Source organism: Sceloporus undulatus, chromosome 6, assembly GCF_019175285.1.
Source record: "Sceloporus undulatus isolate JIND9_A2432 ecotype Alabama chromosome 6, SceUnd_v1.1, whole genome shotgun sequence".
Lineage (NCBI taxonomy): Eukaryota > Metazoa > Chordata > Lepidosauria > Squamata > Phrynosomatidae > Sceloporus > Sceloporus undulatus.
This window is the reverse complement of record NC_056527.1, coordinates 104,161,066-104,187,447: the sequence shown is the minus strand read 5'-3', so window position 1 is coordinate 104,187,447 and position 26,382 is coordinate 104,161,066. Positions and strand designations below refer to the sequence as shown.

Below are 26,382 nucleotides of genomic sequence, written 5' to 3'. Positions count from 1 at the left end.
TCCCTAGGCCCTTCAGTGCGCCTTTTGGTTAAAGTTGATCATAGAGTTGTGCTGGAGGACCTAGATACTCCTAGAGAGAAGCATGGACCCAAGGCAGTTAAACTGGACTCAAACTGGATTATTGCTCCAGTGCTGATGCAGCCCTTCAGACCAAGTACCATAGGAGTAGAAGGGCTAGGCTGTGGCTGGACTGCAACTCCCAACAACACCTAAGGAAGTAGACTTGTCCCTCTACATTTGCGGCTTTGACTTTTGTGGATTTGATTATTTTATTGATTATTTTATTAATATCATCTCTCTAGGGCTCTTCAGTGTGTCTTTTGGTGAAAGCTGAACACAGAGTTGTGCCGGAGGACCTAGATATTCCTAGAGAAAAGATCTTAATAAAATCCGTGAATAATCAAATCTGTATAAGTCAAAGCCGCAAATGTAGAGGGACGAGCTCTGGTGCCGCCACAAACTGCAATTCCCAGAATTCCATAGCATGGACCCATGGCAGTTAAAGTGCCCTCAAACGGGCGCCAGTGCAGATGCAACCAATAAAGGTCTCGTACAACCTCCTCCTCTTTCCCTGGTCCACCTTTTCCTGAGGGTAGTGGTGTGGCCTGTTGTAAAGGCCCTCCCTTTCCTCCCCCTTCCTGCAAAACTGAGTCACTGCTGCTAATTTAATTCCTCTGCCTCATTCCAAGGATTCCAGAGGAAAACTGTCACCCTTCCAAAATACCAGGCAGGCCTCTTGCACCCTTTTTGCGCATTCCGCCTCTTTCCATAGCTTCCCATTTCCAAACCCCAAAAAGGGGGCAGGAACCTCTTGGAAGAACCAAAATTAACCCTAGAGGTGGAGAGCTTGAATCCACTCTTTCTCTCTAAACACCCCCCCTTTTTTTTCCTCCACCACTTTTTCTTTTCTTTTCTCTAAAGCAAAGTTCAGGAAAACTTTCCTTTTTCACTTCCACTTGCAACTTATCAAGGTAAGTAAAAGTATCTTCTCTCTCTCTCTCTCTCTCTCTCCTTCTCCTTTCCCAAGGGTTTGTTCTTTCTTTTTCTCCCTTGAATTAATTACAGTTTCCTGATCAAGGCAGATCTGGAGCAACAATGTATTTTTGTAGAATATATTTTAGCTGGGCTTTCATCTTTTTTTTCCTCCTCTCTCCTTTTTTCTTTTGTTTGTTATTGCTTTTCTTCTTTTATTGGATTGCCTTTCAATTGCAGGCAGGGAAAAATGTTTGCCACTTAATTTTCCTGTTTGGAAACTCTTAATTTTGGTTTTATTTGTTCAAAAAGGGGTGGTGGGTTGAGTTGGAGGGTTTGAGGATGGATTGTGAGTCTCTAGATTGCAGACTGGATTTAAACTATTTTTTAAAAGAAGTAATAACCAGAGTTTCTTCCTAGCTTACCTGAGTTTTCAAAAGTTGTCTTTAAACATAAAAACATCCAGTCCTCACATGTGTTTGAGAAAAAGTTTTCACAAAGATTTTTTTTCCTTTTCCCCCATTGATTTTTATCAAAAGGTTTCTGTACCAGAAAGCCTGAAACAAAAAGGGATGAGAAAACCACACCTTAAAAAAAAAAGAAATTGTGATTGTGTGCTTGCAGATTTTCTTTGTTTGGAGTGAAGCCCAGGGGCTGGTAACTGTTGGTCTCTAAAACAGTGTGGCTTTCCTTTTGTGCAATAGTTTAGGTGGGTATTGTGTGAATGGGGGTTGGCTTTGCTACTGAGCTTTCATTAAAGGGTGTGAATGGGTTTTATTTATTTGTTTGTTTGTTTATTGCTGAATTGTACTTTGTTCAATTCTGGGAAACATGGGTGTTCTACTGGAAGGGAGGCGCGTCCTTGATTTACTCCTTCCTAATTTCCGCCACCAAAGGAAAGGCTTTTTTAAAACATTCCCACCCTTTTCAGGAGTCAACAAACTCTCTTCCAGGTTAATCTCTTTGGGACTAAATCCACCCAACACAATTGGTTGCCTTGCTGTGAAGTAAGTAGGATCATGAGGAGGAGAAGAAGCCTAGCTCTGTTGCTCTATGCAAGGATTTGGAGATTTATTAACAAGGGAAAGGCTAAATCAGTGAGGAATCAGCCAGACCCACATAGGCTAAAACAAGGCCCATTTTTGGTCTTGTGGGTGGTCTGGGATAGGCTACTGTATTTGGTTGGACCAAGGTCCATAAGGGTCCTCACACTAGGTCAGGAGTCTATTGTTGTTGGGTGCCTTCAAGTCGTTTCTGATTTAAGGCCTTCATGGGGTTTTCTTGGCAAGATTTGTGCAGAGGAGGTTTACCATTGCCTTCCCCAGAGGCTGAGAGTGTGTGACTTGCCCCAGGTCACCCAGTGGGTTTCATGGCTGAGCTGGGAATGGAAACCGGGTCTCTTGAGTTGTAGTCCAACACTCACATCACTATGCCATGCTGGAGTACATATATGCACAAAATATCTTGCATCCGGAAATGTAAATTGTGCCTACAAAACACAAGTACAACCTATTCATACAAAAGGCCAGAAAGCATTGTATATAAAAGCTTCCAAGTTGTGGATATGGGTCTTCAAATTGCCTGTCAATTTATAGTGACCCTATGAACCGCACAGGGTTTTCTTAGGCAAGGAATTTCAGAGGTAGTTTTGCCAGTTCCTTCCTCTCACAGGATATGGGATTCATTGCTGACCTCCCATCCAGGTCCTAACACAGGCTGACCCTGCTTAGCTTCCAAGAGCAGACAGGAGCTGGTGGCTTTCAGGTATTTAGGTTCTATGCTATAGTGTGTTTCCCTGTGCCTTCAAGTGAGGTGCACTCAAACTTCACTCTTTGGGGATCTACAGGTATACTCAACTAAGTAACATATATTACACCTTCAAGGTACCAGAGGCAGAAATAACATGGAAAAAATAGGGATAAGTTCCTATGCCACAAAAAAGGAGCACTCTGACATGTTTCAGCAAACCTTTTATCCCAAACTCACATTATGCACATGTAAAATGAATCAGTCAGGTCAGGTGATCCTTGCATAAGTAAAAAAATCGAATCACTAGAGATAAATTCGTTGTTCACCAGATCACACTTTTCTTATGATTTTTATTTTTAATTTGGTAGTGTAAAGAAGAGATCTGAGGTTTGGTTTTAGTTTTGTTTTTTAACATGCTAGAGGGTAGCTAGTGAAGCAGGTTTGTCTGCTTTCCCCATTCCTCTCTGTTTTGCTATTCATACATGGTCAGTAAGGGACTGAAGAGGCAGCAGCTATTTACCTTGCCTGTTATAGGCAGGCATATATAACTACAGTAGGATGAGTTAAAATAGAAACCCAACTCAAACTTTATTGCACTGTCTATTGCAGACATGTTGCTGCAACCTGACAGCATGTTTGTGATCATCCAGTCCTCTTTCACTATTATCCCAAAACTGACGCTGCTAAAAATCTACCAGCTAGACAGAGGAAAGGGAGACTGGGCAGATGTAAAAACACTTTGTAAAAAGGAACTTCTTTGTCATGGGATCTGTAAACTGAGGTATGGCTGTACTTTCTGTACTACACAGTTATGGCAGTTTGATACCACTTAATGTTATGGCTCACTTCTGTGGAATCCTAGGATGTGTAATTTATGAGGTACCTCTTGAAAGATCTTCCTGAACTACAGCACTAGGCTCTATAGTAGAGGCTGAGTATCTACAAACTACAAGTTCCAGGATTCCAAAGGATGGAGCTGTAACAGTTAAAGTGATGTCACACTGGAATAACTAGCAGCAAGCCTGAAGTACCATGCCAAATACAAATCCTAGGATTCTGTAGCATTGGCCTATGGCTGTTTAAGTGAAAAAGCCAGTGTAGCATAGTGGTTTAAGTGATGGGCTATGAGTCTGGAGACTAGGGTTTGATTCCCTGCTTGGCCCTGAAATCCACTGGGTGCCCTTGGCCAAGTCACAGTTTCTCAGCTACAGAGGATGACCATGGCAAATCCTCTGTGAAGATACTTGCCAAGAAAACCCCATGATAGGTTCACTTTAGGGTTGCTGTATGTAGGAAATGACTTGAAGACACACAACAATAAATTTCAAGTGGTTTTAAACTGGTGTAGTATAGATAAATTGTCAGAGAAACCTTCAGACCGTCAAGTTGGAGGAACCAAATGCAAAATTGTGGTTAAGGGAATGGAGCCAATTTTCTTTGAACCAGGGAGTACATATTCAAATCTGCATATGAATTAGTATAGATCATGAATTCCAGCACCAACCTGTGAAATGGGTCTGCAGAACAGCCCTGTGATCTGGTTAAAGGACCTTCTTTATTGAAAGCTATGAATCCAGTAACTCAAGCCAAGACACGATACTGCAGTGTTCCTTTCACTTGCAAATTTAAGGAACAGGGAAGTCGCACACTCTCTGCCTCAGTGGGAGGCAATGGCAAACCTCCACTGAACAAACCTTGCCAAGAAAATCCCATACCTTAGGGTTGCCATAAGTCGGAAATGACTTGAAGGCACACAACACCCAATCTTAAGTAGGATCCCATTTTGTATTTGAGAAACACTGAGGCTGGGGAGAGAGACATGCTTAATCCAAGCCATTTTGTTTACTGCGGTGAAGGGCAAAATGGTGACTGCTCCCCGTTCCACAAATTGAAATCAACTGGACTGGTGGCTGAACCTTATTTCAGCCCTGCAAATGGGAAAGTTCCTTCCATTGTAGGCTAGGGAAATTGAGAGAATGCCTGTGATATACTGTATATACTGTTCTGTTCTCCAACAGTGGAAAAGCCATGAGCTTAAGAGGAATAGCTGGAGGGCCACTGATCTTTCTTTCTGGTATCAGATACTAAGACAATCCACCTCTGCCTAATGATAGGGCTAGTCTAGACAGAGAATTGGCACATAAAGTGCATCTGTAAGGCAGAAATAATCCAGTTTGACACCACTTTAACTGCCATGGCTCAGTGCTATGGGATTCTTGGAACTGTAGTTTTGTGAGACATTTAGCCTTCTCTGCCAGAGAGCTCTAGTGCCACAACAAACTACAAATCCCCAAGATTCTATCACAGTGAGCCTGGCAGTTAAAGTGGGTTCAGACTGGATTACTTCTGAGGTACGGATACAGCCTCAGGACTGCTGCCTTTTGTGTTCTTGGTGTTCAGCAACTGAGAGTCAGAAATCCTTGTAGATCTACTGTGAACCTGTGAGGATCTACCCAGTAGTCTGCTAGTAAATCCTGATCTACTTTCTTCCTATTCTTGTTTGTTCCATTTCTTTTCACACCCATTTCACCCAAGGCCTTTCAAGTAGAGGGAGGAAAAGCGTTTTACAAGAGTCGATTTCCTGCTTATAGTTACTGGGGACAAAAGGATAGTTTGAGATGGCAGCATGGCTTATTTTTTTAAAAAAATAAACAAACCCTCCAGAGCCTGGTTTGTATTTAGCTTGTTGCTGGTGGGGCTGGAATCTCAATTCTCCCCTTTACTAACAGAAGTAACATCTGGAGAGTAGATGGTGTTATTGGGGATACTGGTAATCTTTGTGCCTGTTCTGTGGATGTGAAAATGGATGGACAGGCTTTGTAAGGTGAATGTGCTTTGGCCTTTTTTGCATTTGTAGTGTCTGCATGCAAGGAAAGGCATATAACAGAGAGAGACTTGGATATAGCAGTCTCCATTTGCACAAGACCTTGATGTGACTTGTTCCAAAAACAAACATGACCTTTCACATGGGTGCATGTGTTACTCAGATTACAGGATAAGGTTGGGGCCCATTCTTGCTTTGTGGAGGGCAGAAGGAACTCGTTTTTCTTAACCTCCTCTGCAACTTATCTTTTTTTAAAAAAAAAAAACTTTAATAGGGAGAAAACAAATCAAAACCCTGCATCAGAGAGATTTCAGACATTCTTACATAGCCATCTGCGACTGGTCTTTCTTGTCTCTAGTCTGCAACATGTCTGCCTTGCAGAATCTTAGCTTTTTCAACTGAAAGTCCAGAATCCCTTAAAGAGAGGAGACTTTTCAAATCTATACAGTGTTCATCAGAGCTTTCTAAAAATAAATTTAAAAAATCTGCTCAGTTTTGCAGGAGCAAATCTATGTTGGCATTTCTTCAGAGCAGACCTTGCAAAAGCCAGCTGCGCTCAGTGAATTTTATCTCCAGGTTTTGAAAACAGCCTAGAAGAGACAGCCTTGGGGTTGTTTTTTTTTAACTATTTATTAAAATACTTTGTTCCAACAACAACTGCTGCAACTTAAATGCTGTGCTTTTTTAAAAAATACCTTTACAGAGGATTAATCAGAACTTGAGAGTTTTTTCTTTTGGGTTGCAGTCCCCATAATCCATTAGCCATTATGGCCAGTGGATGTGTCTGCTGGGGAATTTTGAGAATAGTAGGCCACTTTTCCAGCTTCTGGATTTAGCCTAGAATGATCCTAATTTTTAGAGTCTGTTAGAACTGTCTCTGAACTGTTTATGGATATTAAAATTTGTCAGCCAATTATTTGCATAGGTGGAAAGTAAAAATTGGCATTCTTCCAGTCAAGTCTGCATAGGACCTAAGTCATGCAAGTATGTAACTGTACTCCAGTCTTTAAAGAGTGATGTAGTAAAGTGTCCCAGTAGGATTGGGAAGATACAAGTTCTAAACCCCATTTGGCCATAAATTTTACTCTGTCATTTTAGTCAAATCATTATTTCTCCATCCCATCTGCTTTACAGGGTTGTTATCAGAATGAAAAGGAATCTTACATGCTGGGATACAAGTAAAATGAATGCCCTACTCACAAAAGTAAATCCCACTAAAATTAGTGAGGAGAACAAGATGTACTCTCTTCCTTATAAACTGTACTGCAATTTTCATTTCCTAATCATAGGCTTATCCTAAATATATAATCAAATAGCATAGTGCTGCAAAACCAGAGTATTGTCAGCACACAGCAGAAAGAAATGAAGGATGCTTGGAAATGTTAAAAGTAACCAGTGCCTCTCACACACTTCAGCTTGCATGTTGTTGTTGTTGTTGTTGTTGTTGTTGTTGTTGTGTGACTTCAAGTTGTTTCTGACTTGGAGCTTATGGCAACCCTAACATGAACCTATCATGGGGTTTTCTTGGTAAGATTTGTTCAGAGGAGGTCTGCGATTGTCTTCCCTTGAGGCTTAGAGCATGTGACTTGTCCAAGAGGGTTTCATGGCTGAATCAAACTCTGGTCCCCAGAATTGTAGTCCAACACTATGCCACGCTGACTCTTTTAATTGTATTTGTGGTTGTTGTTAATCACCCTTGAGCTGGTCTTGACTAATGGAGACCCTGTGGATGAGACATCTCCAAGACACCTTATCCTCCACTACTCTTTCCAGTTTCTGCAGTTTCATATCTGTGACCTCCTTAATTGAGTCCCTCCATCTAGCATGTGGTCTTCATCTCTTTCTAATTCCCTCCACTTTTCCAAGCATTACTGTCTTCTCTAATGAGTCAAGTCTTCTCATGATGTCACCAAAGTATGGCATCTTCAGTTTAGTCATTTTTGCCTCCAGGCTCCATCTGTTTAGGAAGAACTTCCTGGTGGTAAGAACTGTTTGACAGTGGAATATGCTGCCCTAGATTGTGGTGGAGTCTTATTCTTTGAAGGTTTTTAATCAGAGGCTGGATGGCCATCTGTCAGGAGTCCTTTCAGTGTGTCTTCCTGGATGGTGGCGCATTGGACTGGATGGCCCTTATGGTCTCTTCCAACTGTATTATTATGGCTATGTTCTAGCACCCACCTATTTGTTCTTTTTGCTGTCCATGGTATCCTCAGCACTCTTCTCCAGCACCACGTCTCAAATGAATTCATTCTCTTTTTAACTTGATAGCTGCTTTCAAACAAATCCACTGAAAATACTAGTCCACAAGACTTTTTACTGATATGTCTACCTTTCTATATCTCTGTTACTTTCTTTGTATCACCTTAACAGTACAAAAATAAAAGACAGAATCAACTCTATTTTGCCAAAAAAAATTCTGTCTAGTTGCAGTATAAAAGTGTTTTTTTATCCTTTGTGATAAACAGCTACCTATACAACTGCCTCTAAAACCGCTGATAAATATATCTTGCAAGATTTGATTCTTTTTCTGTCAAGTAGGCTTTTTGTTGTTGTATGCCTTCAAGTCCTTTCCAGACTTAGCGAGACCCTAAACAAACCTATTATGGGGTTTTCTGGGGCTGAGAGTGTGTGACTCACCCAAGGTCCACCCTGTGGGTTTCATCTTTCCAATTCTGTAGTAGTAGTCCCCATCTTCTCTTCTGTACTTGTGCAGAGATACAGCAAATCAACAGATTTGGGGCTGTCTGTTCAGTTGGGATGTCGGTTAAAGGTACAATCAGAAAGTCTCTTATTTCTTCACCAAAGCCCTTCTGTTTTGTTTTGTCCAGTGATTGTTCTTAACCTAGACATTTATGAAGATGATTCTCATGATGGATCCAGTTCTGTTCTCTTACCTTCCTCCCTGTCATTAGTTCTAATGATGTTTGTTGTTGTTGTTGCGCTACTGTTTGGAAAACATTTGCCTTTAAGACTGTAAACCTTTATGCTTTTAGAGTATTCGTGTGTCTGTCAAATGTTTGCAAGGCATCTTTCTTTTTCTTTTCTTTTCATTTTTCTTTTCTTTTCTTTTTTTTGGTTGTACAGTTGCTTTTGTTCCAGATCTTTCTGTGGCTTGCTTTCCCAAAACCAGGCTGTGGTTTGAAAATCACTTATGTATAAGTGGTTTCAAGATTGCAGTGGCAGAAACAGGAAACCCAACAGGGTGGGAAACACTCCCAGGAAGAGTGCAACCTGAAGGAAGCTGTTCCCTATGGGCTTTTGTGTGTGTAGAAAAAGGAAGTTTGTCATAAAAGAACATTTGCCCAGCTGTTTTCAAATCAGTATCAAAAGCAGAGGAAAACCTCAGGGCCCAAGCAAAACAAAAATCAGTTGTTTTAACTTCCACAGTTGCTTGTCCTTGGCTCGGCTCTGAGGAAGCTGGTGGTTGTGATTAATCTTACGCCAGGGAAGTGTCTTTTCTTCGAGCAAAGTTTTATCCGTCTGGGTAGGTTGCAGCTGTTTGGAAGCCTTGTGGCCCTGGGGAAAAGGAAACCCAAGGCCTACAATTTGCTTTGGGGGGAGGGAAGGAGGGAATCTGATCACAGATTAAAAGAGCCAACCCCCTTCCTGTCTTTAATGCAAGATATAATCCATGCTGGAAGGTTTCTTTGTCTCACTGCTGAACTGTGCTCCCAGGGGTCACTGGAACTGGAGTAACCAGGCAAAGAAACTGGGTTTTGACTTGACAGGGAGCAGTGAAGTGGGGCAAGACAGGGAGAAAGAGACCTGTGGTTTTTCTTTTCATTCTTTCCTTTGAGTGATCTGATTTCTCTAGAGGAAACTTAATTGTTGCATGCTGGATTGGGAGGAGAGGCAGACTTGTTTTGTTCTTTGCAAAAGTTTGAGCTCAACCCTCTGTATCCGTGGATTTTTTTATCCACAGAGCCAAGCATCTACCACATGAAAATATTCACAAAATGTATACATTCCAGATAGTAAAGGTATTCCAAAAAGCTTGATTTTGCCCTTTTGTATAAGGATAACCATGTTACTATCCTTTGTATTTAATGGGACATAAACATCCAGAGTTTGTATCTATGGGAGTTCCTGGAATCAAACCCACTGTATTTTTTGCTTGTCTCCAACTTTATACTTTTCCGAATGTTGTATTATGCATGCACTAGGGATGGGCAGTGGTCAGTCTGTGGCCTTTTATCCTCTTTCTTTTCCTTCCTAAAAAAACTGGGTTAGCCTTGGAGTAACAACTGTAAGTTGGAATGGGTTTTACAAATAAATGTCATTGTTTTCATCAGCAACTTCAACAATTGACTTCCATGGTTCTTTTATCTTGTCTGTAAGCAGGGTCATAGAATCATAGAATCACAGAGTTGGAAGAGACCACAAGGGCCATCCAGTCCAACCCCCTGCCGTGCAGGAAATCACAATCAAAGCATCCCGGACAGATGGCCATCCAGCCTCTGTTTAAAGACCTCCAAGGAGGGAGACTCCAGGACTGCTACCTTCCCCACTTCCATTTAATTCATTTTTTCCATGCTCCTCTTAGTTACCTTTCACAAATGGGGGCTTATTATAGACAAATCCAATTCTTTATTAATTTTAACAGGTTCATGAAAGCATTAACTAATCTTACACAAATGTTATACCAGTATAAACAACAAAAACATAGAGATATTTGACTATCCCCCTCTTCTTCCTAGCAAGGAACTGATACCCTTCAAATGATGCCTCTAGGTACCCCAGCCTCTTCTTCCCCAAACAAGAAAAGCTTCTCTCTTTATCCCCATCCATGAATGCAATTCAGGCTGCATCTGCACTGCAGAAATAATCTGGTTTGACATCACTTTAACTGCAGTAGCCACAACCAACTATCATTCCCAGAATTCCATAGCACTGAGCCAGGGCAGTAAAAGTGGTGTCAACCCAAATTATTTCTGCAGTGCGGATGAGGCATCAGTTGGTTATGATTTTTCCTTTGGGGGAGTGAGCCAAATCACAGGCATATACTGTAGTATAGACCTTCTGAGATACCTACTAAGAGGAGAATTCCAACAGTGGTTTCTGTTCATCCTGTTAAGGCGAGCAAAGGGTGTTGTTTATGTCTGCTAAAGAACCCTTTTCCTGTCTCTGGTAGTGTGGAAGGACTCATATTTACTAGCGGTTACAGCTGTTGCTCATTTCAAAATATGGCTGACCAGGGGCCAGGGTAGTATGGAGCCAGAGTAAAGCTTGAAAAGGTTATTCTATTGAACAACAGCTACAGCAGACCCTCTCAACCAGCATGACCAATGGCTTTTCCAAACTCTGATGTGGATTGTTTTACATTTTTAGCTGAACCCTGAGGTCCACTGTATAGATCCAGTTGCAAAATAGTGTTTCAGAGTCTACTACAATTAGGGAACAGGGTGCCTCTGAACATATGCTTTGCACAAGATTAAGTACTACAACCAAGGCTAACATTTCCCCCCCTACACATATATACATCCATTCTCCTAACATTCTCTCATTGTTGTCATGTTTTTGAGTGCATAAATCTGTCTTAAAGGCCATTGGGCCACCTTTGGTTAGTTACTTGGACAACTCCCAGACTTCTCCTGCATGATCATCTGAAGCAGTAGTGCCAAAAAAAGTAACTTTGAAGCCACCTCTAGTACCATGTCCTGCTTTGTAACTGGCAATGGCTTTGCAAGGATGCATGTGGGCAACGATCTTTCTAGTTCAGCTATCTAAGACCCTGGTTCATGATCGCCTGACTCCAAATAAGATTGGACTGCAACTTCTTCCATCTTGAGGCATCTTGGCCAGCAAACAGGGAAAATGAGAATTGTGGTTGGATTAGAGCTGGGGACCCATGGTTGTGGACTGCCGCCTGGGTATATAAATAATGGCATATGAGACCTTGTCTTACAGTCTATTGAAATCAGCTCCACTAAATCATGACTCAATGTAATCTCTTCCTTTTTCTTTGCTTTCTCCTCAGAAACTACTCTTGACATTTTAGAGCCTGGCGACCGAGCAAAGGTGGCTAGCCCCTCCAGGGAGATGGGGGATGCTGGGGAGAAGAGTCTAGATAATGATGCAGAAGGGGTCTGGAGCCCTGACATAGAACAGAGTTTCCAAGAAGCGCTGGCAATCTATCCACCCTGTGGGAGGCGCAAGATCATTCTTTCCGATGAGGGGAAGATGTACGGTAGGTGCACTCTTTTAGGAGCAGATTGGCTGCTTCCTCCCCTTCACATCCTTCATTCTCTTTGAGGATTTATCTTGAACACTATAGGATATGGTGAGAAGCATTGGACTTAAAATAGATGAAGACAGGGTTAATTCTAAACATTTAGAAAGATGCTTTGGCGCTCTCACAAGATGAATTAATGTGGCAGATATGATTGTGCTATATTTCTGTGGCACAGTGCTGATGGCACCTGCTCCGTGAGCTCTGAGGAGGGGAGAAGTCTGGTAATAGATGCAGTCTATGCTTAGATGATTTAAACTGGGCTCTATCACAGTCATTAATCAAAATGGAGACCTTGGTCAAGAAATCAGAAGAGGACTAAGGCCTGAAGGACACCTATAAAGTAACTAGATATTAAATACAAATCAATAGATAGCAAGGTCTGAATCATCAGTAGGGAGCAAAGCACACAATACATGTGAACGGTACATGTAGGAAGAAGTGGTCAGATGCTAATTGAGCATTTAAAATGTTTATAAATCCATAGTCCCAGTTATTTGGAATTTGTAGGAATTTTGACTGTAAGTATGTCTTGACTTTGGGAATTTTTTTATTTTGTTGTCTGATTTCAAGTCATTTCCAGCTTATGGCAACCCTAAGGCAAACCTACGAAAGGGTTTTGTTGGCAAGATTTGTTCAGAGGGGTTTATCTTTGCTTTCCTCTGAGGCTGAGAGAATGTGACTTGCCTAAGGCCACCCAGTGGGTTTCCATGACTGATCAGGGATTTGAACCCTGAACAGGAATTTGAACCGAACACTCAAACCACTACACCACACTAGGACTCTGCGACATCACAATACTTCCAGTCAGCCAGTGCGGCAAATTAGTTTGTTGACTGTTACAAGTGGCACCTTAGCTGGATGGAATGTAGTTTTGATTTTCTGCTTTTTGTTCATCAGGCCGCAATGAACTTATTGCCCGCTACATCAAACTGAGGACAGGAAAAACACGGACAAGAAAGCAGGTGAGCCTAAAGAGCTTGGTCTGGGAGCCTTAGGCCCATGGGAAACAACTTTCGAGTGATGGGGTTGAGAGAATCATATTTGTCCAGTCCTCCCTTATGACTATTCTGTATGTAAAGAGACCTTGAAGCACCTTTGAGACTAACTGAAAGAAAGAAGTTGGCAGCATGAGCTTTTAGGGTCTTAAGTCTACTTCCTCAGATGCATTTGAACTAACCTTAAGACTATCCTGTTTGTCTCTCACCAACCTTTTTCAGGTTTCCAGCCACATCCAGGTGTTGGCACGGCGGAAAACCCGTGAAATTCAGGCCAAGCTCAAGGTGAGATCCTTTACTGCTACCCCTGACTTGTTGATGCCAAGACTTGCTACCCATCCTACTGTAAGTGAAAGGTTTGGAGAGTTTACCTTTGAATCTCCAAATAAATAAAGAGTAGGAAAGAGTGGAATGTACATTTTGACCAAATTCCCCCAATGCTTCATCAGCACTCTAAACTAGGCGGTGAAATGTCACAAGATCATCACATTTTGTTTGTATTCTTTACTTGTCTCTATCTGCCCAAGTGGGAAATTACCAAAAGAGCTGTGGGGTGTGTGGCACTGAATGCTTCTCCATGCATATTCCTGAAATGTGCGTGGCTGAAGAGAAGGGAATTCCAACTCGTGGTTTCTCTATATTTGAATGATATTTGGTAGTTAGTAGAAAAAGAAAAGATAATGACTAAAAACAGGATTCCTGGTTTTCTTGGGAAGTAATTGTAATAGGAACCATTTTTGTGGGTTGGGGTAGGGGAAAAACTGTACTACAGTCCAAGATTGGGTGGATGAAGGACCTTTGGCCTTTCAGAAGTTTTGGACCACAGCTCCCACAATCCTATTGGCTGTGCTGGGTGATGAAATCCAAAATGTCTGAAGGGTCAAAGGTTCAACACATGCCCTGGAGACATGGTTTCAAAACTACTAAAATAAGGTGTCATCTTGAGGGCACCTGAATCATTTGGCTTTCTAAGACTAAGTACTGTAGGTTTGGATCAGGTCATTGCCTGAGGGGGAAGCCCTGCAGGAAGCTCATGTAGGCTACCATCACTTTGATGAAAGGGGAAAAATATGGAATGAATGAATGAATGAATGAATGAATGAATGAATAATAGATAATTGTTTGTATCCTAGTTAGTCACAAGTGACCCAATGCCCTCTGGGATTCTTTGGAACCTGCTGCACACCTTCTCAATGAGGTGGTTGACAGCTTCTCAAGGGCTGACAGACTTGTGATAGGCATCTTGCCCAATTCAGATGTCTACCAATGAGTGTCATAAGGCACACATGGTCAGGCTGCTGCTAGGGTCCCACTAGCCTCTTGCCTCATCTGGCAAGGCTTCCCTTTCAGCAGTGCTGCAACAAATTAAGGATGAACTGAAGAGGTGCTTGGCTCAACCTCGGCCTAAGTGACCCCCATTTTTAATGACCCAGCCATTGCACTGAAGAGACTAACAGTGGTTTCAGGAGCATGGCGGGGGATGCAGCAGAAAATGGCACCCAGTTACTGTGAAGGGGGCATTAGCCTTGATGCAGACTCAGTATGTCATAGGGAAATGACAGTCCCAAAATGAATTCCAGGGCATTCCATGATCAGAGTGTGTACTTTAACTATGCATCCCCAAATCCCTTGCAACATACACACAGGCCTTCGCCAATTGCTATCAGGCCTTTGTAAGTAAGGTAACAATGTGGAAAGAGTATCTTGAAGGTAGGCTACTCACAAAAGCCTTAGGCAAGAAAAAACAGTTCTTCAAAAGAAAGGTTTGTCTTTTCCTTTTCCCCCTCAGGACCAGGTAGCAAAAGACAAAGCCCTTCAGACTATGGCAGCCATGTCTTCTGCTCAGCTCGTGTCTGCTACTGTCCTTCAGGAAAAACTGGGCCTGTCAGAACCCCACTACCCACCCAGTGCCACCGTAAGCATATATGGGACTGTGAAGTGGGCTTTCTGTGGGGCTGTCTTTTAGGGCATTTTATACAATATGTTTTAGATTGGAATTTGTGCCTGTTTATGTTTCTCATCCCTCCAGATGTGTTGGACTACAACTCCTCATAATTCCCAGACAGCATCACTATGTTGGCTAGAGATTATGGAAGTTGAATTCACCATATGTGGACAGTACTAGGTTGTAGGAAGCTTATGTCACTTCAACGTTTTGAATTTTCTGCAAGGAAATCTTGGCAGTTTTAGTTTGTTGAAAAGCTACGCATTCTCTGATCATATATCTCCAGTTCCATGGGGAGGCAGAACAATTATTAGACCAGCTGAAATATCCAGTTAAGGAAACATTTGCTGAATTAAATTTCAGATGGATAATTATGCAAATAATCATCATCTGAATTTGCAGTAGGATAAAACCTACTTTTGAAGCAAGAAGCATACTTTGTTTTTTGATGCACATACCATTTAAATCATAATAGCAGACTACATTTTAAGAGGAGATGTTCCCTTCAGGAGGGGACAGTGTTTCTCTTTAAATGGTACTTGCTGTCTGTAGGTTTTATGGGTGCTTGTATTCTTTTAAAGGATGTCCAATTTACAGCTCTTGGGAAAGTTACTTTTTTTGGATTACAAATCCAGGGGTCCTTCCAGACAGTGGCCTTTCTGGCTGGGTGATTCCTTGAGTTAGTCTAGACCTAACTGATTAAACTGACTGATTGCTGTAGCCCTAATTGAAGTATGTGGGTGACCATAATTGATTGTCCTTCTGGTTTTTCCAGTCCACAGAGTTCTTCCAGTTCTGGGCAGGTGATGCAAATCAGTCCCGAACCACTCCAGAGTAAGTTCCTGCTGTTAATAGGCTCTCCCTCCCCCTTGGTATCGCCACAGACCTTGAGAACCGCATTTACCTCGTCCTTCTGTAACTATCATATATGAAAAAATCAGTGTGACTCATATATTTACTTGGACAGTGAATTGAATAATACCTTTACTAGGACTTCTAAGCTGTCATAAATGTTATTATGTGAGAGTTTAGTGGTCCTAATAAAGGTGTGACCCAGCTCTGTTTATTTAAGGATCACACAGCTACTTTTGTCAATCGCATGTATACCTACATCTTGAAACACTCTCTGTTGAAAAGCTCTTTTTTAATTCTGTTCTTTATCTCCCCTTTTTTTAGCATCAAGCCAGTCCTCCAAGCACCTTATCCTCTCCCACCAATCATAACACCCTCTGCTGCCCCAGGTAAAGTACTGCATTCATTATTTGCTGCTGCACAGCTAAACGTAGAGAAATATTCTAGTTGGCCTCAACATCTTCTTGGCTTGGCTTGGCAGGCTACCACACACCCCCAGGGAGAATTCCTCATCTTCCCACAACTACCTCTTGGCAAGGAAGCCACATCGGTACGGAAACTCTTCGACTGGTGGAGTTCACTGCTTTTGTGGAGCGGCAGGGTGAACAAGATGCGGTGAGATGAGTGTGTGCATATGAGAAGGCAGTGGGATTAGGCTGTGCATGGGACAAAATGGTATAAAAATGTATGAGAAGTGTGGTTAGTGTTGGGTACATATCCCATATTCACACACTTCGTGTCCCCTGCCATCTCAGCATAGAGTCAGCATAGTGCAAACCTGTGCTACTCAAAGTAGGGGTCCATGGACTAGCGCTAGACTGCAAGACTGCTGAGATTTTCCAGGATAGAAACAGTTGTAGCCAGTAGGCACAAATATGGTACTATTACCTGGATTATTTGGGGGGGGGGGGGGGTGAACCCTGCGGGTACCCCAGACCAAATGGCTTAAATATGTAAACAACCTGCTGTGCTACAGTTATTTTGGAAATAACTCCCATAAAATCCAGCTAGCATGAATAATAATGGGGGTGGTGATAGGAGTCATCCAAAATTCTGGAGATCATGAAATTGACAATCCCTGAGTATCAGGATTAAAGTGTCTGCTTGAGGATAACTCAGCAGGCAGCCTTTGACCTGCCATAGTTTTGCTGCCTTATTTGTCCTTCTAAAGTATTAGGATTATAAAAATGGGATAACCTTGTTTCTTTCATCCAACATTTCTTGAAGAAATGACAAGAAGCTACAGATCTAGATACGTCTTAGGTTCTCTAAGTGTTTTGGACTGTATCATAATCCCTTAAAGTTGTCTGTATTCATGGGCATATGGGAGTTGAAATTCAAAATATCTGGAAAGAAAAAAAAATGCTCAACCCTGGGATCCAGAGAGGTGAACTGAGGGACCAGTATAAGAAACTGGATCCTGTGTGCTGGAACTGAATGGTAAGAACTTTAGGTTTAAGTGACAGCAAGCTGACTGCTGTCTCCAGAACAAATTTGTTGTGGGGTAGTGCTCTGTTCAATGGAAGAACATGTAAAGGGCAGGAAATCTAAAGCTGAAATCTCGCTTTAGGCATGAATTTACTAGGTGCCCTGAAGTGAGCTGCTGTCTCTCAGTCTTCCTTTGCAATATGAGGATCATGTAAAACTACATTACAGTGATATTGGGAAGAGTACTGTTGCAGCCATGTTTATAGAGTTTGTCAAATGCTGTATTCAGTTAATGATTGATTGATGTTATATTTCTTTCTCCCAGGATTGGAACTCAAAGTGGCTCCCAGCATTATTAAAAAAAACAGATACAATTAAAAATATATCAAACTATTAATGAATTAATAATGAAGAAATCAAAAATATTGAAACACTGATTATCACATTAATATAACCACTGAATTAAAAGCAATTTTAAAAAATCATGGTGAAAGGAGGAGTATAGTTTATTGTTGTTTTGTGCCTTCAAGTCATTTCCAGCTTATGGCTACCGTAAGGCACACCTATCACAGGACTTTTGTGGCAAGATATGGTCAGAGGAGGCTTGCCATTGCCTCCTTCAGGTTAAGAGAGTGTGACTTGTCCAAGATCATATAGTGGGTTTCCATGATTGAATGGGGAGTCAAACCCTTATCTCCCAGATTCTTAGTTCACCATGAAACCATTACACCACTCTGGCTCAAGGAGCACAGCATTACTTTTTTAATAACTCCTTCTGCCGCAGTCAATTCCCAAAAGCCTAGATGTATATGCTAATTGAAGTTTGTTATTTTTGTGGTCTAGTAGGGGGGGTATGGGGGTTTATATTCAAAATAGCAACATTTTAAAACTGATTGGTGGTGTCAGTCCTTTCAATGAAGAATAAAATTCAGGCTACTAAGTGCTGATATGGGCAATCTTGGCAACTGCTATATAGGTTTGTCCATGCACATTTGTCTTGCATATTGTGAAGCCCATGCCTGACTTCCTATCTCTTTTCCCCACAGTGTAAGCAGCAACACCGTTTTGTGCACATCGACCCAACACCCACTACTGAGCCACCCCTGGAGGTGGTAGATGTGCGCCAAATCTACGACAAATTCCCTGAGCGGGGAGGCGGACTACGAGATCTGTATGACCAAGGGCCTCCCCATGCCTTCTTCTTGGTCAAGTTCTGGGTGAGAATTTATCTCCTACATGTGATTCCCCCACTCCACAGATTAGAAATATACTTTGGACATGACAACTCATTGAAATCCCTGGCCACCTTTGGAGTCCTAGAAAGCAACATTTCTATATTTTCCACATATATTTATGTGCTCAGCATGTTGAGGTCAGCAGAATGATTTTTGATGTCCAGAGCAGATGAACCTGGGACAGATACTGAAAGCACTTTTGCCAGATCTCTCAAGTATGGTTGGCAGCAAACACTTAGTCACTGGTTTGGTGGCAGTGGTGGACAAGTCTTTTTTAAAATTGAGGTAATGAATGAAACAGGTATTGTTATTTGGCCTTGGACCAGGCTTCGACTCCCTTTTCAGCTGCAAATGATGGCTACCTTTAGCCTCTTGAAGAGCAAGATAGCCCAATCCATCTAAACTGTTGCAAGCAAGATCTGGATTTTGGCCCTGGCTAATTAAAAGTTGGTTTGGGCAGCTCTACAACAGAAGGAAAGATGCAGTGAAGCAAAACATTATTGTGTAGATTGTCCCTATTACATTACTATTTCCACAATACACCCAATCCATTATCATCACCTCTACCACTCCAATAGTTGTCCAAATACCAGTCCAAATAAATCATAGGTATTAAGTAGGACAACAATGGAATTGGTTAGAAAGATTAGAGTACAATTTTTATCTAGTCTGTCCAGGCATACCTGAGAGGATTACAATGAGCCATAATGATGGTTTTTCTTCTTTGCTATTGTTTGTTCCTCCTAGCAACAGGTATACTGTTCCTGTACATGGAAGTTATGCTTAGCCATTGTGGCCAAATAACTGTTAAGAGGTTTTGTAAATCACCTGAAATAATATTTTGTGTATCAGTCATAACAAATGTTGTCATTTCTCTCTCTCTCTCTCTTTTCCTCCTGTGCCATAGGCTGATCTGAGCTTTCCCCTCCCTGAAGAAGAACCAGGGGGCACAGGAGGGGCCTTCTATGGGGTGAGCAGCCGATACGAGGGCCCACGGGCTCTGACTCTCAGTTGCACCTCCAAGGTCTGCTCGTTTGGCAAACAGGTGGTGGAAAAGCTGGAGGTGGGTGCGGGCGGAGGGAAGGGAGGGAACCATGGGGCTGAAGGGCAGAAAAGAGGGTGGCCAAAGTGGGTTGAGAGAGTTAGCAGAATGCCAGGATGCACCATGTGAAAAAAGAGCTGTGTGGAGGAACATAAGGACAGGGATGTTGTGATAATTACAAGTGTTCATTGTGACAAACCCTGTGACCATATCTGCCGTCCCTGAGAGTCCACAACTTCAGGGAATTGATTACTGTGTATAATAAACCAGTGCTAGCAATTTTTAACTCTACTGGGGCAAGTTTTCTATAAAGCCAGTGAGTCTTAATTACTCATTCAAGAGCAAACCCAAATACCTGACTTACAGTGACAAGAGCTTGTAACAGTAAATCTTTGCTGAGAATATCTATCCCACCCATGCACTCCACTACTCTACTCTGCACTACTCTAAGGACTGCAACAAGCTTAGATAGGAGTAAGAACCCTTTGGTCTTCCAGAAGTTTTGGACCTCAACTTCCAGAAGTCCAATCAGCATGGTTGATAACAGATTATGGCAGCTGAGGTATGAAGGATCTGGAGAGCTCATGGTCCTCCATCCTTTCCATGGAACAGGGAATTCTGAGCAGGATGGCATATATGATTATTTTATCCCAGTTAATTAAAAAAAAGTCCTATTACATTGACCCTGAAAACCCCGGCTCTGCTGTATTACTGTGTAGGATCCTGCCTTGGACTAGTTCAGATTCCATCTAGCACAATTCTTTCTCCTTTGGCTTTGTTTTCCTAGCCTGCTTGGCAATAGCTGAGCAATAGCTTAAGGAGAAGCAAAATCATCTAGAAAGGAAAGTAGATGAGCACATGAAAATATGGAGGCTTTTATCTTTCTTTCTCCCTCTCTTCATTGGTCAATGTTCCCTGCCTCTCTCAACTCCTAAGGAAAATCAGGGATAAAACTGCATAGTAGAATAAAGGGGGCCAACAACTCCTGTTTCTTTCTGCACTTGCCTGCAGTTCCCTTCACTTTCTCTACTTTTCTTTAGGAGAACTTTTGGGTTTCTTTACTGGTGGAGTAGAGAACTATGCATGACTACTTTTCACACAGCAAGCAAATGATTGTAGGCAGAGGAGAAGCCAAATTTGTTATAGCTATAAATTCTGGCACTTACCAAAACCAAGACTTCGCAGTTGATACTCAGCCATGGAGTTTGTGAATAATAAGAATATTTCTTCCTTCTTGCAAAGTTATTGCACCCCACATGTTGCCCTGCTTGGCGTTTAGTTGGGGAGGCCATTTCAGGGAACAGTTCATTTTTTCCATTGTTTGAATAAGAAAAAACTGATTTGAAAAGTTTATACTTTCTTGACAAATGTTGCAAAATTGTTTCCCAGCCCTCCAGAGCAGGTTTTTAGGAAGCACAGAAAGCTGCAGGAGCAAGGGGGAATAGACACTTCTGGCAGAAATAGTGGGATATAGCATAAATACACCATTGGTTCTTGCCTCAGGTGTTGTTGGATTATAGCTCCCATCATTCCTCATCATTGACTAAGGCTGATGGGAGTTGCATTCCAGGAACATCTGGAGCGTAACAGGTTGCCCACCCCCAATAGTCTCTTGGATAATATCAAATTGCAATCAAGGGTCACTAGAAGGGAATACATGGAAAATCAGCACAGAAGTGATTTTGATGGGCTAGAACCTTTTGTTTTGATGTGCTGGGTTTAAAAAACACTAAGGAAGATTTTTTCACTTCCATTTTTGAGACCATTCAGAAGTGGCATGAATCACTCACTGATTCTACTTACTTCATTTTATTGCATTTGCAAGCTAATCTATAGCTCATAACATTTAGGAGAGATCACTTGGAGGTTAGGACATTGAAGAAGCTGGCCATCAAATGTCCAAACTTCAGCAGCATTAGGCCAGAATCAGACATGGGGATTTAAGGCTACATGATTTAAGATGGTGATGGAAGGGCTTGCAATTCAGCAAGATTAGTAGAAAGTGAGATGTCAGGACCCAACAGATACATTCAAGATGTAAAGAGAGTTAAGCCAGTTTTGCTCCAAATGGTGAGATTAAGTATTCTACATCCCAACTGGAAACTATTCACCTTAATTTCAGTGGCACTCACTTTTACATATTTTTGCTTAGGATCACGTGCCTTTTTGGAAAGGTACCTTTGTAGGAAGAAACGATATCTCTAGACTTATGTGAGAGTAAGATTAGAGCTTCTCTCTCCTGAAACCCGCTTGCCATTAACCATCCCATTTTACACACTTAACTCTACAGACGGCTGAGCCTCCCCACTGGGAAGATGGGCGCTTTGTTTTCCAGTTGCAGCGCTCACCGCTCTGCGAGTACCTCATCAATTTTATCCGTAAACTGCGAACACTGCCGGAAAAACCAATGATGGATAGCGTGCTTGAAAACTTTACCATCCTGCAGGTATTTTGGAGGAAGGGTCTGAGGATCTCTTATTCCAAAGCAACTACTCTGGGAAAGGGGTAGGGAGATGGATCAAGTTATATGCCCAAAATCTGATTTCTGTGTAAACAGAAACAAGTTTAGAGTCACAATGGGTGACTGTCAGAATTTCAGGTATGCCCCACATATGCCCTGGGAAGAACAATTCTGCTTCAAGTCCCTTAGGCAATTGAGTTCCAGAACAAAACAAAACAAAAAACACCATCCAGCCCTGCCAAATCTACATCACCCAGGATTTCCTGACTGCTGGTGCTTATAGGAGTTGGATACCAAAACATCTCCACAGGAGGGCACAAGAGGTTGAAGAAAGCTATTTTGCTTTAGTGTCCACTGACAGGATGATGTCTGCTCCCATTGTCCCCAGCATCACAAGACAGTTAGAGGACAATAAAAGTTAACTTTGAAGTACTTAATCAGTTAGGTTATCCAGTTTTGTATGGTTGGAAAAGTGCCTGTAATGTAATGAAGCAGGTTCAGAAGCAAAAGAACCTTTGTTTTTTTAAGGGGTTGAGTATCCTTTATGTGAAATGTTTGGGACCTGAAATATTTTGGAACTAGGTTCCCCCCCCCCCACCCCTGAATTTTGGAATACACGTAGCTAGCTTAGTATGTACCTGTACTGTATTTGTGAGGCTGGAGAGAGAGGCAAATCTCTGTTAAACGGAAGGAATTTAAGCATAGTGTTTCACATGAATCTACAGCCATTTCATAGATCCTTGTGGCTCTCTCCAGCCTTGCAAATACAGTACAAGTATGTATTAAGCTAATTGTACAGTGTACTATATTACAAATTTCAAACTATTCCGGAAATGAAGTGTTGAAGAATCATCATATTGGCACTCAAAAACTTTTGGATTTTTGGAGGATTTTAGATTTCTAGATAAAGGATACTCAGCATGTACTAGTGTTTACAAAATATGCCAACGATAAGCTCCTTCATAGAAGAGGCATTAATTTCAGTGTCAAATGAAATGGTTTTTTTTTGGGGGGGGTGCCCTCTGGTTAAGATAACACCTGCTGATATCAATGTTTGCACCATCTAAAAACATGTTCTTTGGAGTTATATTTTCACATATATGCACATGTTTCATGTGCAAATGTTTTCCTCTGTACGTGTTTTAAATCTGCATATCGTTAACTGACTTTCATTTAGACTTAAATTTCTTCAACTGAATCAAAGACAGAGCCTAGAATATTGATTTTAAATAATAGTTACCATACCAAGCTGTCACCCCCAAAGTAACTAGTTTGCATCATAGGCAGAGATTTCAGAAAGTTGTTTTCCCATTTCGTACAATAAACTTAGTTAATTTTTTTAAAAAATAGAATGGTACAAAGTGCTGGTCTATGAGACAATACACTTTCCTCTCATCTGACTCAACATTGCCCCAATATCAACAACAGACCAGGTGTCAAATAGCACATGCCAGTACTTGAATTGTGGGAGATTCTTTTCTCCTCATTTAATATGGCAACAACCATGGAACTATAAAAATAACTAAAACAATCACTGTCATACTGTATCACAAGTCAAATTATCCCTTAATAACAGTAATCTTATTATGTATTGCAGTTAGGTCTTTGTGGTTAGGAAAAGGTATTCAGTGCAGTCAGCTAGTTATTTGTGAGTAGTTACTTACAATCTCTGGTTATTGCTATCAGTAAAATAACAGCTTTGCTGTGATCTAACCATTGAGGGAAAAGATCTGATAAACTAGTGAAGGGAAGTTGGAAGCACCGCAATTCAATAAATTCTTGGTAGCTTTTGTGAAATAAGAGATTTGAGGAGTTGAGGAGAGCAGGAGCCTTGCACTTACTAGATGGGTTGCAATAATTTTTTGTGGGGGATGCTTAACATACGAAATGCTTGTTCACCTGTGAAACAACTCTTACAATGTATCTCACAACAGGTTTTGCGGGATCAAGAAACTCAGGAGTTATTATTATGTGTGGCGTTTGTGTTTGAAGTGTCTGCCAGCGAGCGGGGGGCACAGCATCACATCTACCGGCTGGGCCGGGACTGATGAACGGTTTTTACCTTGCCACTCTTAGCATCAAGCCACTCGCCTTCCTCTCTGATACTCCAGCTACAGCCTCTTTTGAACTGGTTGGATGAGGTGCCATGAGACCTTCTCTGAGAATGGTTTTTCTTTTCCTTGACAATCGTTGGGCTACCAACTGCTGTGTTTGCCAGTGATGTTCACCTTGGAAGAGATTTGGGCTCCATCTGCTTATGCAAGATGATGTTTGTCTTCCTAATGGCCTACAAGAACAGGTTCTAGGCTGAAACCTTAACCACTGCTATTATTCAGTGGCCGGTCTTATATCCATGGCAACATCTTAGTCAACATGGTCATTCATTCAGAGCAGCCATGCTCACGAAATGAGTTTTGTCTCATCAGTTGACTTCTGTATGTGGAACAATAGTTGACCTCACACTGCAGCTGCCATTACCTCTCCTGGGCTTTTAACCACTCCATTGTAACAAACTGGAACACATTTCCTAGTACGCCCGTTTTAGAAAATGGTTGAAGAGTGTATCTGACCATTAATTCTCACGAAACAAAAAACAAGACAGTAAGTCTGTTTCTCCATGTCAGAGTGCAGGTGAAGATTCATCAGGGTAGGCAACACTAGTGTGGTGTAATGGTTTGAGTGTTGGACTAGGACTCCCAAGACCAGGGTGCGAATTTCTGCTGTCATGGAAACCCACTGGGTGCCTAGGGCAAGTAACTTTTTTACCCTAAGAGGAAAGGTAGTGGCAAACTTCCTCTGAATAAATCTTGCCAAGAAGACCCTATGAACAGGCTAGCATAAATCTGTGTCTACTTGAAGGCACACAACAGTTACCATTGTCACTAGCTGGGGCTGATGGAAGTTTGGTACAATGTTAAGAGGGCCACAGATTCCCCACCCCTTGTTGACACTGCTAAGTACTGAGAACCAGGCTTGACCACGAGCAGAGATATTCATCTTGATAGAGATTTAGGCATCATTTGCTTGTGGAGGATGGTGATGTTGGCTATGCCTCTTCTGTGTGCAATTGTGCAGGGATATATTTTGTTAGATACTGATAACAATTCTGCACAAATAGAGCTGGGATAAAGATTCTGTTCTAGCCCTCATCTTTCTCTGCTGGCTTTCTGCCTAAAGGGGATTTTATATCTAGGCAAACATTACAAGAAGTTATCTCCTCAGCCTAGTCTGTGAACGTCTCTTGCTGCAGAGATGGAGAGCCATTCTAAAAAGAAGCAAAGTGTAAGAGGGAGGGGAGTGTTGCTCTAAAGTACAGTGTGAATAAGTCTCATCCGGACTCTGTGTACTTTCTACTATATGAACCTCTTCCCTGTGACATACAGGAGCTGTAACAGGCCCCTACCTCTTTGGGAAAGGGTAAAAAACAAGCTGATATTGAATAAAATTTATTTTGACATAATATGGATACTTGGTGTTTGGCTCCACAGCAAAGAAACAGAACTGAGATGCACACCCTGCTAGTTTCTCTTGGAAAAGTGCCAGTGTGAGGCTTTAGGCATGGTATAATCCGTGGCCCTCACTAGCAAGAAGAATGTAAGATTTGCAACCTCTTAGGCCATACTTGCACATTTTGAATAGCCTATACAAAGTGGAAATGGAAACTGGCCCCTGGCAAATGTCCACTCTTGCCATCTGGAGGTAACCCTGCATTGAAACATACTCAGTCCTTGTACATAGTCAACTGTGGAAGTTCAGAGTGGTGGCATATTTACTTTATTTTCTTTCATGATCCTGGTTCTTTATGGACTGCATCTGCCCATTTTATTTTGGAAACCAGAAGCGATTGATCACTTCCAAGTGTTTTCTGTAAAAGGCTACTGCAAGCTCAGAGATGAAATGTCATTAAAATGGAAAATTGTGCCCTTCTCCCAAGGCTTATGGGAGATACAGTTACCACAATGATTCCCAGACTTTGGCCTTCAAGGCTATTGGACTTGATCCACTTCCCCACTACCATACCCTTCTTTTGTGTCACGTCTTTTTAGATTGTAAGCCTGAGGGCAGGGAACTGTCTAATTAACAATTTGTAAAGCACCCTGAGAGCCTTTTTGGCTGAAGAGTGGGGTATAAATACTCCAAATGAATGAATGAATGAATATAAATCCAGCTCCCAGGATCCCACACTGTTGGTCAAGATGGCTAAGGCTTTGGGAAGGTGAAGTCCAAAACACCTGGAGTACCAGAGTTTGGGAATCATTGTTCTACTGGGTGGAGGAATTTGTGAAGTGGAACCAAAGCCATTAACAAATAGCAAGATTGTAGCAGTCAATGAAAGCTGGATAAGGAAAGATCAATCAAAAGATGATTGCTACACTTACCTCACTTGTGAAGAGTTCGAACCCAGCCCTTGAAAGATTCTGAATAAAGTAGTTTAACATAGACCAGTCTTGGCCAAGGTAGCAGTTGCTAAGAGCTAACTAAGGTGCAACCTGCTAGGAACTCAACTGTGTCTCAGAAGGCTCCTTTATGACTCGAACGTGACCAATCAGAATAGACCCGCCCATTGGAGCATGAGGGTGTGGCTAAGCATACACAAAGCCACACCCCCTGCACTGATTGGCTGATATTTTTGCATGTCACAACAAA

The 26,382-nt window shown here is 41.8% G+C and overlaps 2 protein-coding genes across 6 annotated transcripts in view; one reads left to right on the top strand and one right to left on the bottom strand.

The window, feature by feature from the left end:
- Positions 1-26,237, bottom strand: part of DKKL1 (dickkopf like acrosomal protein 1) — a 44,933-nt gene extending 18,696 nt beyond the window's left edge. Inside the window, exon 1 of one of the 2 annotated variants that reach the window (XM_042474481.1) lies at positions 26,115-26,237. The gene's annotated coding sequence lies outside the window, so the exon portion shown is untranslated. Of the gene's footprint in view, positions 1-4,225; positions 4,334-26,114 lie in introns of those variants that run through there. The other variant, XM_042474482.1, reaches the window with a different exon arrangement.
- Positions 596-25,195, top strand: TEAD2 (TEA domain transcription factor 2). 4 transcript variants are annotated; one of them, XM_042474479.1, is made up of 12 exons: positions 596-971; positions 11,523-11,732; positions 12,675-12,739; positions 12,995-13,117; positions 14,562-14,687; positions 15,493-15,551; positions 15,894-15,958; positions 16,051-16,184; positions 18,044-18,214; positions 19,140-19,202; positions 21,565-21,720; positions 23,670-25,195. In XM_042474479.1, the coding sequence occupies exons 2-12, from the start codon at positions 11,585-11,587 to the stop codon at positions 23,781-23,783; spliced, it is 1,224 nt and encodes a 407-aa protein (XP_042330413.1). In that variant the 5' UTR covers positions 596-971; positions 11,523-11,584; the 3' UTR covers positions 23,784-25,195. The 4 variants fall into 4 exon arrangements, with proteins under 4 accessions (XP_042330413.1, XP_042330410.1, XP_042330412.1 ...); XM_042474476.1 differs by having other exon boundaries at positions 598-971; positions 19,140-19,295; XM_042474478.1 differs by having other exon boundaries at positions 600-971; positions 12,995-13,057; positions 19,140-19,295.
- Positions 26,238-26,382: the final 145 nt, after the last annotated feature.